The sequence below is a fragment of the Geotrypetes seraphini genome, chromosome 12, assembly GCF_902459505.1.
Source record: "Geotrypetes seraphini chromosome 12, aGeoSer1.1, whole genome shotgun sequence".
Lineage (NCBI taxonomy): Eukaryota > Metazoa > Chordata > Amphibia > Gymnophiona > Dermophiidae > Geotrypetes > Geotrypetes seraphini.
This window is the reverse complement of record NC_047095.1, coordinates 37,118,480-37,132,007: the sequence shown is the minus strand read 5'-3', so window position 1 is coordinate 37,132,007 and position 13,528 is coordinate 37,118,480. Positions and strand designations below refer to the sequence as shown.

At 47.8% G+C, this 13,528-nt stretch overlaps 1 protein-coding gene across 3 annotated transcripts in view; it reads right to left on the bottom strand.

Annotated features, from left to right (window-relative positions):
- Positions 1–13,528, bottom strand: part of FUBP1 (far upstream element binding protein 1) — a 288,549-nt gene that overhangs the window by 157,786 nt on the left and 117,235 nt on the right. For all 3 annotated transcript variants that reach the window (XM_033916010.1, XM_033916009.1, XM_033916011.1), the window contains one exon: positions 5,655–5,755. In XM_033916010.1, coding sequence (XP_033771901.1) covers positions 5,655–5,755 — 101 coding nt within the window. The remainder of the gene's footprint in view (positions 1–5,654; positions 5,756–13,528) is intronic.

Below are 13,528 nucleotides of genomic sequence, written 5' to 3'. Positions count from 1 at the left end.
CCAGTTGCAGCGCTTTGCCTATGTCCATCACGAACCTGGTGAAGGAGGACGGCTTGCCCGCAGGATGCCCCTCAAGGGGCGAAGCTGAGCGGGACTTCGGGGCAGCAGAGCAAGGGGGAAGCCTCCCTCGAGTACTGCGCCGGCATGTCAGTGTCCACCATTAGGGACATCGAGGAGGCCCTGCTGAAAGAACGAGGGGGAGTCGACGACAGCCTATGCTTGGAGAGCCTGGAAGGCAAGGACCTGGGGGTTCGAGGAACGGAGACCCAGGGAGCCCACCTCGGGAAGAAGAGACCTTCCAATGTGGCAGCAAGGTCTGAGTCTTCGACCTCGAAGCCCCTCGGTTCGGAGACCAAGACGGCATGGGAGAGCGACGAAGACGAGGGTCAGACAGAACTAGGTCCAAGGGCTTGATGGACCCCGTAGTTCGAGGACCGGGCGACCTACTCCGCCTCGGGGGAGAATCCCTAGGCCGTTTGGCGGACTGCTGCCTCGAGGAAGAAGTACATTTAGGCCGGTGCTTCGACCAAGGTCGGGCGGCGGGAGAAGTCTGCCTCGAGGGAGTAGAAACATAGAAACATAGAAGATGACGGCAGATAAGGGCCATAGCCCATCAGGTCTGCCCACTCTACTGACCCACCCCCAAGTCTACTATCCTAGGGATCCTACTCCTGGTGACAGGTTCCCTTGGCTTAACCCTCTAAGGCACAGGTGTCGAAGTCGGTCCTCGAGGGCCGCAATCCAGTCGGGTTTTCAGAATTTCCCCAATGAATATGCATTGAAAGCAGTGCATGCACATAGATCTCATGCATATTCATTGGGGAAATCTTGAAAACCCGACTGGATTGCGGCCCTCGAGGACCGACTTCGACACCCCTGCTCTAAGGGATCCCACATGGGCATCCCATTTGCTCTTAAATTCTTGCATGCTGTTTGCCTCGATCACCTGCACCGGGAGCTCGTTCCAAGGATCAATCACTCTCTCGGTGAAGAAATATTTCCTGGTGTCGCCATGAAATTTCCCACCCCTGAGTTTGAGCGGATGCCCTCTTGTGGCTGAGGGTCCTTTGAGAAAGAGAATCTCTTCTTCCATCTCGATACGGCCGGTAATATACTTAAACGTCTCGATCATGTCTCCTCTCTCCCTACGTTCCTTGAGTGAGTACAGCCGCATATTTTTCAGCCTTTCCTCGTACGATAGATCCTTGAGCCCCGAGACCATCCTGGTGGCCATCCGTTGCACAGACTCTACTCTCAGCACATCTTTTCGGTAGTGTGGCCTCCAGAATTGCACACAGTATTCCAAATGAGGCCTCACCATGGTTCTGTATAATGGCATTATGACTTCAGGCTTCCGGCTGACGAAACTCCTGCGGATGCAACCTAACAACTGTCTTGCCTTAGATGAAGCCTTCTCCACATGATCAGCAGTTTTCATGTCTGCGCTGATGATCACTCCCAAGTCTTGTTCTGTTGAAGTTCTAGCTAAGGTCTCACCATTCAAGGAGTTCTGCACGGATTTCTGCTGCTGAGGTGCATGATCTTGCATTTCTTAGCATTGAAGCCCAGCTGCCAGGTCGAGGACCAAAGCTCCAACAAATGTAGGTCCTGTGTCATACTATCGGATGAAATGCCGTTTCTCACTATATTGCATAGTTTGGCGGCGCCAGCAAATAACGTTACCTTACCTTGAAGCCCCTGAGTTAGGTCACCTATGAATATGTTGAAAAGGAGCAGGCCCAAGACTGAGCCCTGCGGTACTCCACTGGTCACCTCCGATGTTTTAGAGAGGGTACCGTTAACTACCACTCTCTGAAGTCTGCCACTCAGCCAGTCATTGACCCATGTAGTTAGTGTTTCTCCCAGCCCCATTGATTTCATCTTGCTCAACAGCCTGCGATGCAGGACGCTATCGAAAGCTTTGCTGAAGTCTAGGTATACGACGTCCACGGATTTTCCCAAGTCTAACTGTTTTGTTACCCAGTCAAAGAAGCTGATGAGATTGGATTGGCAGGACCTACCCTTGGTGAATCCGTGTTGACTGGGATCCCATAGATTCTCCTCATCCAAGATTGCGTCTAATTTACGTTTGATTAGTGTTTCCATGAGTTTGCAAACTATTGATGCGAGACTCACCGGTCTGTAGTTTTCAGCCTCTGCCCTGCAACCCTTTTTGTGCAGTGGAACAACGTTAGCTGTTTTCCAGTCTATGGGGACTCTCCCCGAACTTAGGGAGAGATTGAAGAGTCCTGATAGCGGTTTTACCAGGACATCACGCAGCTCACTGAGCACCCTGGGGTGTAGATTGTCCGGTCCCATGGCTTTGTTCACCTTGAGTCTTGCCAGTTCATAGTAGACGTCGCCAGGTGTGAACTCAAAATTCTGAAACGGGTCTTCCACGCTGGGCCTTGCCTGCAACTGCGGACCGTGCCCCAGTGCCTCGCAGGTGAAGACTGAGCAGAAGTATTCATTCAGTAGTTCTGCTTTATCGGAATCTGATTCTGCGCAGTTCCCATCTGGTTTTCTAAGGCGTACTATCCCATCTGTGTTCTTTTTCCTATCACTAATATACCTGAAGGATTTGTCCCCTTTCTTCATGTTCTTTGCCAGAGTCTCTTCCACTCGAAGTTTGGCCTCCCTGACTGCCGTTTTGACCGCTGCAGACCTCGCCCTATGTTCTAGTTTAGCTTCCCTAGTCTCCGTTCGTTTGTAGGAAATAAATGCTTTTTTCTTCTCCTTGACGAGGTGCGAGATTTCTGCGTAGTACCATTGGGGTTTGTTGTTTCTCCGCCGTTTGTGTACTGATTTAATGTAGAGGCTTGTCGCTTCATGTATGGTAGATTTCTGGAAAATCCTCCCCAAGATCTAAGTCCCCATCTGGAGGAAACTGATCAGCCAGTCCCAAGACACCCGCAGCTGCTTGGACAATGGCTGAGGGGGTCAGATAGAGACAACCATAGCAGGGTGGCTGTGAAAGGGAAAGACCCCCCACAAAAAAACAAACAAAAAAACCCTGGAACCAAAGCAGCACCCCCAGCCGCCTGTAAAGCCTTGCACATGGCTAACAAAATTAGGGCTCGACAACTTCTATGGCAATCTAGAAAGCATGTATTAAAATAGCCCAATGTTGTTTATGACGTTGTCTATGTAATATACACCATCAATCCACAACAGCATATAATAAACTTCAAAGTGCCTAATTTCTTAGTGATCTTTTTTTCAGATAATACATTTCTAAGTACCTCTATGGTCTTTAGTTCCAGCCAACCACCAGCCAAATTATTTGAAGGCTTGTTTCAACGCTGGATATACATTCTGAATACGGTGCATCCAGGAAATTTAGAAATAGAATGGATGACACTAGTTTAGGCTCCTCCCACTGAACTGATGTTATCAGTGAGGTAGTTGATGAGTCACCTGATTTAAACAGAATCAAAAAATGCCACGGCCATCTTTACATAGAAGAACACACGATGCTGTGGAGCAAAACAAAAGGGGTAATTTTACTTCTAAAACTAGAACTGCTAAGATATTGAGGGATTAGTTTAAAGTTTTAGAACAATGAAACTGATGCATTTAACAACTCTTGCCTCTTATTTGCAGGGGACCCGTTCTTGAAAAAGCCTTTGGGCGAAACTGGTTGAACCTTAAGGTTCTTCCCGAGGTTAAAAAAAAAAAGAATGAAGAAATAGCTAAAGCTAAGTACAAAAGTTTTAAAGTTGTATAAGAAAAGTTTATCGATTTGCACAAAACAGAATATAGAGCACAAGCACTTTAAAAAAAAAAACTAGAGGTCTGATGATGAATAAAAGCCAGAAAGAGAAATAAGCCTTCAAATAATTTGGCTGGTGGTTGGCTGGAACTGAAGACTTAGAAATGTATTATCTGAAAAAAAAAGATCACTTAGAAATTAGGCACTTTGAAGTTTATTATATGCCATTGTGGATTGATGGTGAATCTAGAAAGCATAGCATGAGTAGAAAACACATTTAAGACCTGTTCCTGATTCTCTAAGACAGGAGCAAGGTAGCCTGAGGCAGAGGGCAAAATGGACGGGTTTCCTGCCAAACTGAGGGAAGCGCCATCGCTAAACTGGCACCTGAAATCAAACAAGGCACCGAAGCAAAACCTGACCCTGCCACTACAGAAACACCGCTTGCAGCCCCAGACGGAGCGACAAGGGAATCCCCAGCCTCCCCAGCGGTCTGCAAGCCCGATGAGCGGCACAAAGGGGAGCTGGATACGCCAACACTCAGACAGGACCCCCTCGAAGCAGATGGAACTTTTTGTGCACCGCCAAGCACATCCACCGCCCACATAGAACACACTTGAGCTGCTTCTCAAAACGCTCATACTGAATGCGCCAAAAACCAACGTACAACAATGACGTACAAAAATGGCAGTCTCAGGACCACTTTATGCTTTATTTATCTATTGGTTTTTGTGGGGGGTTTTGTTGTGGTTTTTTTTTATTCTCACAGCTCACTAACTATATCAAGTTAGAGCACACCCCACATGACACTCTAAACTGTAGTCGGTTTTGGTATTGGTGGCAAGGCGTACAGTTGAGGCTCCTCTAAACAGAGAAAACCTGGGGAGATGGGGGAAATGGGAGGAGGGACTCTAACCTTTCAAGTGTGGCACCCCACCGAGGTCAGAAAGACCCCCAAGCTCTATCTGAACAGCAAAATTATGCTCAATTAAATACTTCCTTTCAGACCGGCACTGCAAAGGCAAAAGAGCAGACTCCACAGGTTCTCAAAGCTGTAGTCTTTGCCTGTTTGAGGCTCATCTAAGGGGGGAAAAAATGGGGGAAAGGGGGGATCTCGGCCTTTTGAATGTGGCACTCCCAGTGTTGTATAGGTCTACCAAAAGGTTCCCCCCAGACAGCAAAAAGAGACAATTAAGTCTAATCATCAAAACCAACAGGTCCTAACTATCAAGGGGAAAGGCTGCACAGGGTTACCACCCACACCTGCTGGAGACTGAGAACAGACTGATTGTAGATGAGACTACACAGCCCACTTATACTACACTTCTCCCTCCGTATTCGCGGTTTCAGCATTCACGGTTTCAATTATTCACGATTTTTAGCTTGCTGGCTCCTCCCCCCAAATTACATCAGCTTGCATAGAGAAATCGCTGATTCCCAGCACTTTCTTCACCGTATCTTGCCTCTCCTTTAGAAACAGGCCAGGTCTCCCATCATGTTATTCGCGGTTTCACTATATTCACAATGGTTTTTAATAAAAAACAGCGAACAACATATGAAAAAGTAATTTGCAGTTCTGTTAATCCCTTTTCACAGCGAATATGGAGGGAGAAGTGTATTGCTAAAAGTCAATGTGTTCTCAGTCTCCACCTGCTGGCAGAGAAGCATAAATCCATCTATTCTATGCCAGTCTGGAGAGATGATAAAAGATTTTTTCTTGAGTGGAGATTTCCTGACAGAGTCCTGTATACGCTCATGTTTCCCCTCCCTCCCCCCCCCCCCCCCCCCCCCCGTTTCTCCCCCCCGTTATTTGACTAACTATTTAAGATGAAACATAGTAGAGCAAGATTCCATCTGGATGTGATTTTGAGAGGTATAGCTTGGCTGAGAAATATCAGATAAGTTAAGAGCATCACTAATCCAGCATAAGAAACAGACAAACCTGAACACTTCGTAGGAGGTCCGTAATAATTTCTCCTGCATGCTGACATCTGTCTGGAGGTCCTGTTACTTGAGCTATTCTATCTGGAGTAGATCCGTCATCTATAATAAAAAGGCATCAGAAATTAAACAAAAGGTGCATTCAAAAATAAATATTTTCTTTACCATATTTAAACCGAAAAAAAAAAAAAAGCCAATGTTGTAGACCAAAACTGAGCACTATTAATTTTTCTCCCATTGTGCTAGGTAATTGTGTGCATAAACATCTTCCAGACCTACTTAACCTTTTAAGTGTGATATGTATTGCACTATACCACGGGTGCCCTAAATGTCGAGCTCATAGTCAATCATGGAACCCATCCTGGGCTCCGTGATACTCACATTGCCTTCGCGTTCTATTTGCTTCCAGACGCCGTAAAGCACAGTTACTTACTGTAACAGGTGTTATCCAGGGACAGCAGGCAGATATTCTCTACATGTGGGTGACATCATCCACGGAGCCCCGTAGCGGACAGCCTCGCAAGCAAACTTGCTTGAAGATCTTCAAAGTTTGCGAGTACTGCACCGCACATACGTGAGTGCCCTCCCGCCCGAGCCAGGGCGTGCGTCTCCTCAGTATGTCCTCAGTTCAGATAGCTAGCCAGGGGAGGTGGGTGGGTTGCGAGAATATCTGCCTGTTGTCCCTGGATAACACCCGTTACGGTAAGTAACTGTGCTTTATCCCAGGACAAGCAGGCAGCATATTCTCTACATGTGGATGACCTCCAAGCTAACCAGAAGGGTACGATGGAGTGTTGGCAAATCAGGAGAACAAATTTTGCAAAACAGACTGGCCAAAATGGCCGTCTCATCTGGAAAAAGAATCCAGATAGTAGTGAGAGTTGAATGTATGAACCGAGGACCAAGTGACAGCCTTGCAGATTTCCTCAATAGGAGTTGATCTGAGGAAAGTTACAGATGCAGCCATCGCTCTGACCTTACGCCCCGTGACTCGACCCTGCAGAGGGAGACCAACCTGAGCCTAGCAGAAAGAGATACAAGCAGCCAACCAGTTGGAGATGGTTTGCTTAGAAACAGGATGCCCCAACCTATTTGGATCGAAAGATATGAAAAGATGAGGAACAGTCTGATGAGCCTGAGTGTGTTGCAGGTAGAAAGCCAATGTACGCTCACAGTCCAAAGCATTCTCCTGGTTGAGAATGAGGCTTTGGAAAAAACACAGGAAGAACAATAGATTGGTTGAGGTGACAGTCTGAAACCACTTTAGGCAAGAATTTTGGATGGGTACGGAGGACCACCTTGCCATGATGGAAAACGGTGAAAAGTAGATCCGTCATCAAAGCGTGCAACTCACAGATTCTTCGAGCAGACGTGAGGGCAATAAGGAACACCACTGTCCAAGTGAGACATATCAGATAAGCCTTATCAATCGGCTCAAATGGAGGTGTCATCAATTGAGCAAGGACAACATTGAGATCCCAAACCACCGCCGGCGGTTTGATATTGAAAAGACCTGTCATAAATCTGGAAACCACAAGATAAAGAGAGAATGTCAATCGGCTGATGACAAGCAGCAAGGGCACAAAAGTGGACTCGAATAGATGTTGATTTGAGATCAACCTGAGATAAGTGCAGCAGATAATCCAGCACTGAAGACAAGGAGGCAGACTGTAGCTCCTTGCGATGCGTAGCACACCAAGAAGAAAATCTAGTCCAAGTTTGAATGTAATACTGTCTAGTGGACTATGTTCTAGAAGCCTCGAGAACTTCCTGTACAGATCGTGAAAACTGGAACAAGGCAATCAGATTGAGAGGAACCAAGCTGTTAAGTGTAGAGACTGCAGGTTTGGATGAAGCAAAGACCCTTGACTCTGAGGAAGCAGAGAAGGAAAAACTGGTAGAAGCAGAGAAGGAAAAACTGGTAGAAGTAGAGGCTCCCTGAGTTGAAGTAGAAGGGAGTACCAGGGTCGTCTGGGCCACCGAGGAGCTATCAGAATCATGGTGGCATGATCCGACTTGAGCTTGACAAGAGTTTTGAGAATCAGGGGGAATGGAGGAACGCATAGAGAAACAGGTTCATCCATTCCAGCAGGAAAGCATCTGCCTTGAGTCGATGAGGAGAGTAAATCCAGGAACAGAAGCGAGGCAATTTGTGGTTGAGGGGAGACACAAGCAGATCTATCTGCGGAGTCCCCCACCGAGCAAATACCTGACGCAGAGTCGAGGAATTGAGCGTCCATTCGTGAGGTTATAGAAGACAACTCAATTTGGCTGCTAGGCAGTAGTGCTGGCCCTGAATGTAGACTGCTCTGAGAAAGATGTTGTGACTTATCGCCCAGGTCCAAATCTCCAGAGCTTCCCGGCAAAGAGACAGGGAACCTGTGTCTCCCTGTATGTTGACTAATACATGGCCACATGGTCGTCTGTCCGAACAAGGACCACAAGGTCACGAAGCAGATGAAAAGCTTTCAGAGCTGAGAGGAAGCATTTTCAATGCTCTGAAAGCAGAAGAAAAGCTTTCAGAGCATTGAAAATGGCACAGAGTGCCAACAGAGTGATGTAACAAAGACGATCCGTGCTGGACCCATGGCCTGGAGTACAGAGACCATTGAGATGAGCTCCCCAAGCGGAAGCGTCTGTCATGAGGACCTTCTGTGGATGGGATGCGTGAAACAGCAAACCTCTGGATAGAGTAGAAGAGAGATCCACGATTGGAGAGACTGTCTCAAGGAAAGAGGCACTGTAATGTGAAAACGCCAGAGTCCGTTACGGCGCTAGAAGAACCACCTGGCGAGACGATGCTTCAAAAAGCCTACCAGAGAAAAAAGGAAAGACCTGAAGACCCTGCGTTCGCAGGGCTGCAGTCACCACTACCAGGCATTGTGTGAAAACTGTGGACAAGAAGGTGAGTCCAAAAAGGACTCAATACGGAATAGGAAGATTCCCCACTCGAAATCTGAGGAATTTGCAAGAGGCTGAATGAATTGGAAGATAAGGAAGCCTCCCGGAGATCTAGAGAGCATAACCACCACCTTGAGCCCTCAAGGGATTTGAAGCAGGTAATCCTCCTTGATGGTGGTAAGAACCCAGAGGTGGAAACTGCTCCCAGCGTTGATAGAAAAGATGGAAAGAAGAAACTGCAAAGGTTAAGCACAGCATAAGGCTGGGGAGCTTGCTGATGGAGTTGCTGAGGCTGTTTCCGAGGTGGAGGTCAGGAGCAAGCCATAGCAGATTACTGTGAATACAGATGGCGTCCGCAAGGGGATCAGCAACAAATCATATCCCAGGCCGGGCAGAGTGGCCAGTCGATCTGGAAGAGTGAAATCCATGATCCAGAATCTGTAAGCAAGTCCGATGTCCCAGTACCACAGAAAGGGTAGTGACTGTGAATGAAAGGTCCACATCAACAGACAGCACCTGGACCATGTGTACTCGAAGAAGGAACAAGGGATGGGGGTATATGCCATACTTCAAATAAGAGGTTTAAGGTCAAAAACCTATGTCCCCCAACAAAGTACGCCAAAGATGACGTCCCAACTTATGAATGGACCGTCCTAGTCTCTCATGAGGGACTGCAGCGTATTGCAGACCACAAGGGAGAAACCGGGCAATGAAAACGTCAGGGAAGAGATTCTGCTGCGTAATACAGATACGAGAATACTTTCATTAGAAAGGTAAAAGAGGCAGGAGGAGTATGAGAAATTGAGTGCCCTTATACCAGCCTCGGAAAACGGGAGAACTAGGATCCCCCACAGAATGCCTCGAAAGCACAGTTACTTACCGTAACAGGTGTTATTCAGGGACAGCAGGCAGATATTCTTGACTGATGGGTGACGGCACCGATGGAGCCCCGGTACGGACAATTTTAGAGTGATTGCACTCTAAGAACTTGGAAAGTTCTAGCAGGCCGCACCGCGCACGCGCAAGTGCCTTCCCGCCTGACAGAGGCGCGCGGTCCCCAGTTAGGATAAGCCAGCTAAGAAGCCAACCCGGGGAGGTGGGTGGGACGCAAGAATATCTGCCTGCTGTCCCTGGATAACACCTATTACGGTAAGTAACTGTGCTTTATCCCAGGACAAGCAGGCAGCATATTCTTGACTGATGGGTGACCTCCAAGCTAACAAAAAGAGGGATGGTGGGAAGGTTGGCAATTAGGAAAACAAATTTTGCAAAACAGATTGGCCGAAGTGTCCATCCCGTCTGGAGAAAGCATCCAGACAATAATAAGATGTAAAAGTATGAACTGAGGACCAAGTAGCAGCCTTGCAGATTTCCTCAATAGGCGTGGAGCGGAGGAAAGCCACAGATGCTGCCATAGCTCGAACTCTATGGGCCGTGACAGAACCTTCCAGTGTCAGTCCGGTCTGAGCATAACAGAAAGAAATGCACGCTGCCAGCCAATTAGACAACGTACGTTTAGAAATGGGGCATCCCAATTTATTCGGATCAAAGGACAAAAAGAGTTGGGGAGCTGATCTGTGGGGCTTAGTACGCTCTAAATAGTAAGCCAGAGCCCGCTTACAGTCCAAAGTATGCAGAGCTTGTTCTCCAGAATGAGAGTGAGGTTTCGGAAATAAGACAGGCAGAACAATGGATTGGTTGAGATGGAATTCCGAGACAACCTTAGGGAGAAACTTTGGATATGTACGCAGAACCACCTTGTCATGATGAAAGACTGTAAAAGGTGGATCAGCAACTAGTGCATGTAGCTCACTGACCCTCCTGGCAGAGGTAAGAGCAATAAGGAAAAGTACCTTCCAAGTGAGAAACTTGAAAGGAGCGGTAGCCAAAGGTTCAAAAGGAGGTTTCATTAAGGCGGAAAGAACCACATTGAGATCCCAGATTACCGGAGGGGCTTTGAGAGGTGGTTTCACATTGAAAAGACCCTGCATGAATCTGGACACCAAGGGATGAGCCGAGAGAAGTTTTCCATGAACTGGCTCATGAAAAGCAGCAATAGCACTGAGGTGGACTCTGATGGAAGTAGATTTGAGGCCAGAGTCAGACAAAGAAAGAAGATAATCCAATAAGGTCTCCACTGCAAGGGAAGTGGGATCATGATGATGAAGAAGACACCAGGAAGAAAACCGTGTCCACTTCTGATGGTAACATTGCAGAGTGGCCGGTTTCCTGGAAGCATCCAGAATGGAACGAACGGGCTGAGACAAAAGAGTATCATGAGAAGTCAGCCCGAGTGAAACCAAGCTGTCAGGTGCAGAGACGGAAGGTTGGGATGCAAAAGGGTCTCCTGATGTTGCGTAAGCAGAGAAGGAAACAGTGGAAGAAGGAAAGGCTTCCTGGAACTGAGTTGAAGTAGAAGGGAGAACCAATGTTGCCTGGGCCACCTCGGAGCAATCAGAATCATGGTGGCTCATTCCCTCTTGAGCTTGAACAAGGTTCGTAACATGAGAGGCAGAGGAGGGAAAGCGTACAGGAACAGATTGGACCAATCGAGGAGAAATGCATCCGCTGCCAGACGGTGAGGGGAGTAGAGTCTGGAGCAGAATAGGGGCAGCTGGTGATTGTGAGGAGCTGCAAAGAGGTCTATCTGAGGAGTGCCCCACTGAGCGAAGATGGACTGAAGAGTTAAAGGATTGAGTGTCCACTCGTGAGGCTGGAGAATTCTGCTGAGCTTGTCCGCTAAGGAATTCTGTTCTCCCTGAATGTAGATAGCTTTCAGGAATAGTTGGTGATCTTCTGGGCTTTCTGGCACAAGAGGCGAGAGCCTGTCCCACCCTGCTTGTTGATGTAGTACATCACAACTTGATTGTCTGTGCACAGCAGGAGGACCTGAGGAAAGAGAAGATGTTGGAAGGCCTTGAGGGCATAAAACATCGCTCTGAGTTCCAGGAAATTGATGTGATGTTTCATTTCCTGGGCTGTCCAAAGTCCTTGAGTTTGGAATTCGTTCAAATGAGCTCCCCAGGCATAAGGGGAGGCGTCGGTGGTGATGACAAGTTGATGAGGAGGTAGATGAAACAGAAGACCTCTGGAAAGATTTGAGGATATCAACCACCATTGTAGAGACTGACGAAGAGATGATGTCACAGATATGTGTCGTGAGCAAGGATCCGTCGCTTGGGACCACTGGGTAGCTAGGGTCCATTGAGGAGTGCGCAGGTGAAGACGTGCGAGGGGTGTGACATGAACTGTGGAGGCCATGTGACCCAAGAGTATCATCATTTGCTTGGCAGAGATGGAACGTTGTGGAAGCACCTGCTGACATAGAGATTGAAGAGTTTGAAGACGGTTGGACGGCAGGAATGCTCTCATGAGGACTGTGTCCAGCACCGCTCCAATGAATTGAAGTCTCTGAGTGGGGATGAGATGAGATTTGGGTAGATTGATCTTGAACCCCAGAAGCTGTAGAAACAGGATGGTTTGGTTGGTGGCCAGGAGCACTGTTTGAGATGAATTGGCCTTGATTAACCAATCGTCCAGATAAGGAAAGACTTGAAGGTGGTGAGAGCGTAGAAAGGCAGCCACCACAATCAGACATTTGGTGAACACTCTTGGAGAGGAGGCAAGACCGAAGGGCAGCACCTTGTATTGGTAATGACAATGATTGATCATGAAGCGGAGGTACTGTCTGGAGGCCAGATTGACCAAAATGTGAGTGTATGCCTCTTTGAGATCGAGGGAGCATAGCTAGTCGCTTTGATGGAGAAGAGGATAAAGAGTTGCCAGAGAAAGCATCTTGAATTTCTCCTTGACCAAGCATTTGTTGAGATCGCGAAGATCTAGGATGGGTCTGAGATCCCCTGTTTTTTTGGGGACCAGAAAATAACGGGAGTAGAATCCTTGCCCCTTCTGATCTAGAGGAACTTCCTCTATGGCGTTCAGGAGGAGGAGGGATTGAACCTCCTGAAGGAGAGAAGACTGAGAGGTGTTCAAAGCAGACTCTCTTGGCAGACTTTGTGCAGGACGTGTCTGAAAGTTGAGAGAGTAGCCGTGGCGGATGATGTTGAGGACCCACTGATCCGATGTGATGTTCTCCCAACGGCTGGTGTAACAAGAAAGACGTCCTCCTATGGGTCGAGGGAGATTGGCAGATGGTGGAATACTGGCTATGCTTTGGAGAACCACGTCAAAAGGGTTGGGTAGACTTTTGTGGTGGAGGAGGCTTCACCTGTTGCTGCTGGGCTGGCCTAGGTGGTTGTCGCTGTTGCTGACGCTGACGTCTAGGCTGTTGAGTAGCCGGTGGCAAGGGACGGGCAGCATAGCGGCGCTGGTAGGCAGATTGTTGGCGAAAAGGCCGAGCAGGTGGAGTCTTTTTCTTAGTCTTCAGGAGAGTATCCCACCGAGTCTCATAGGCAGACAGCTTTTGTGTAGTGGAATCCATGGACTCTCCGAAGAGCTCATCACCCAAGCAGGGAGCATTTGCTAGGCGGTCCTGATGATTTACATCGAGCTCTGAGACTCTGAGCCATGCCAACCGACGCATGGCAGCAGACATAGCCGTGGCCCTAGAAGTCAATTCAAATGTGTCATAAATTGACCGAACTAGGAACTTGCGTAACTGGAGAAGAGAAGAAGAGCAGGCATGAAATGCAGATTTCTTGCGGTCAGGGAGGTACTTTTCAAAAGCAGCCATGTTTTGAATGAGGTGCTTTAAATAAAATGAAAAATGAAAAGCGTAGTTCCCTGACCTATTGGCTAACATGGCATTCTGATATAAACGTTTGACAAATTTGTCCATGGCTTTTCCTTCTCTGCCAGGAGGGACTGAGGCATACACACTAGCTCCCGCTGATTTCTTAAGTGTGGATTCCACCAAAAGAGACTCATGCGGGAGCTGAGGTTTGTCAAAACCAGGGATAGGGATAACCTTGTATAAGGAGTCCAATTTACGAGGAGCTCCCGGTACAGTCAGGG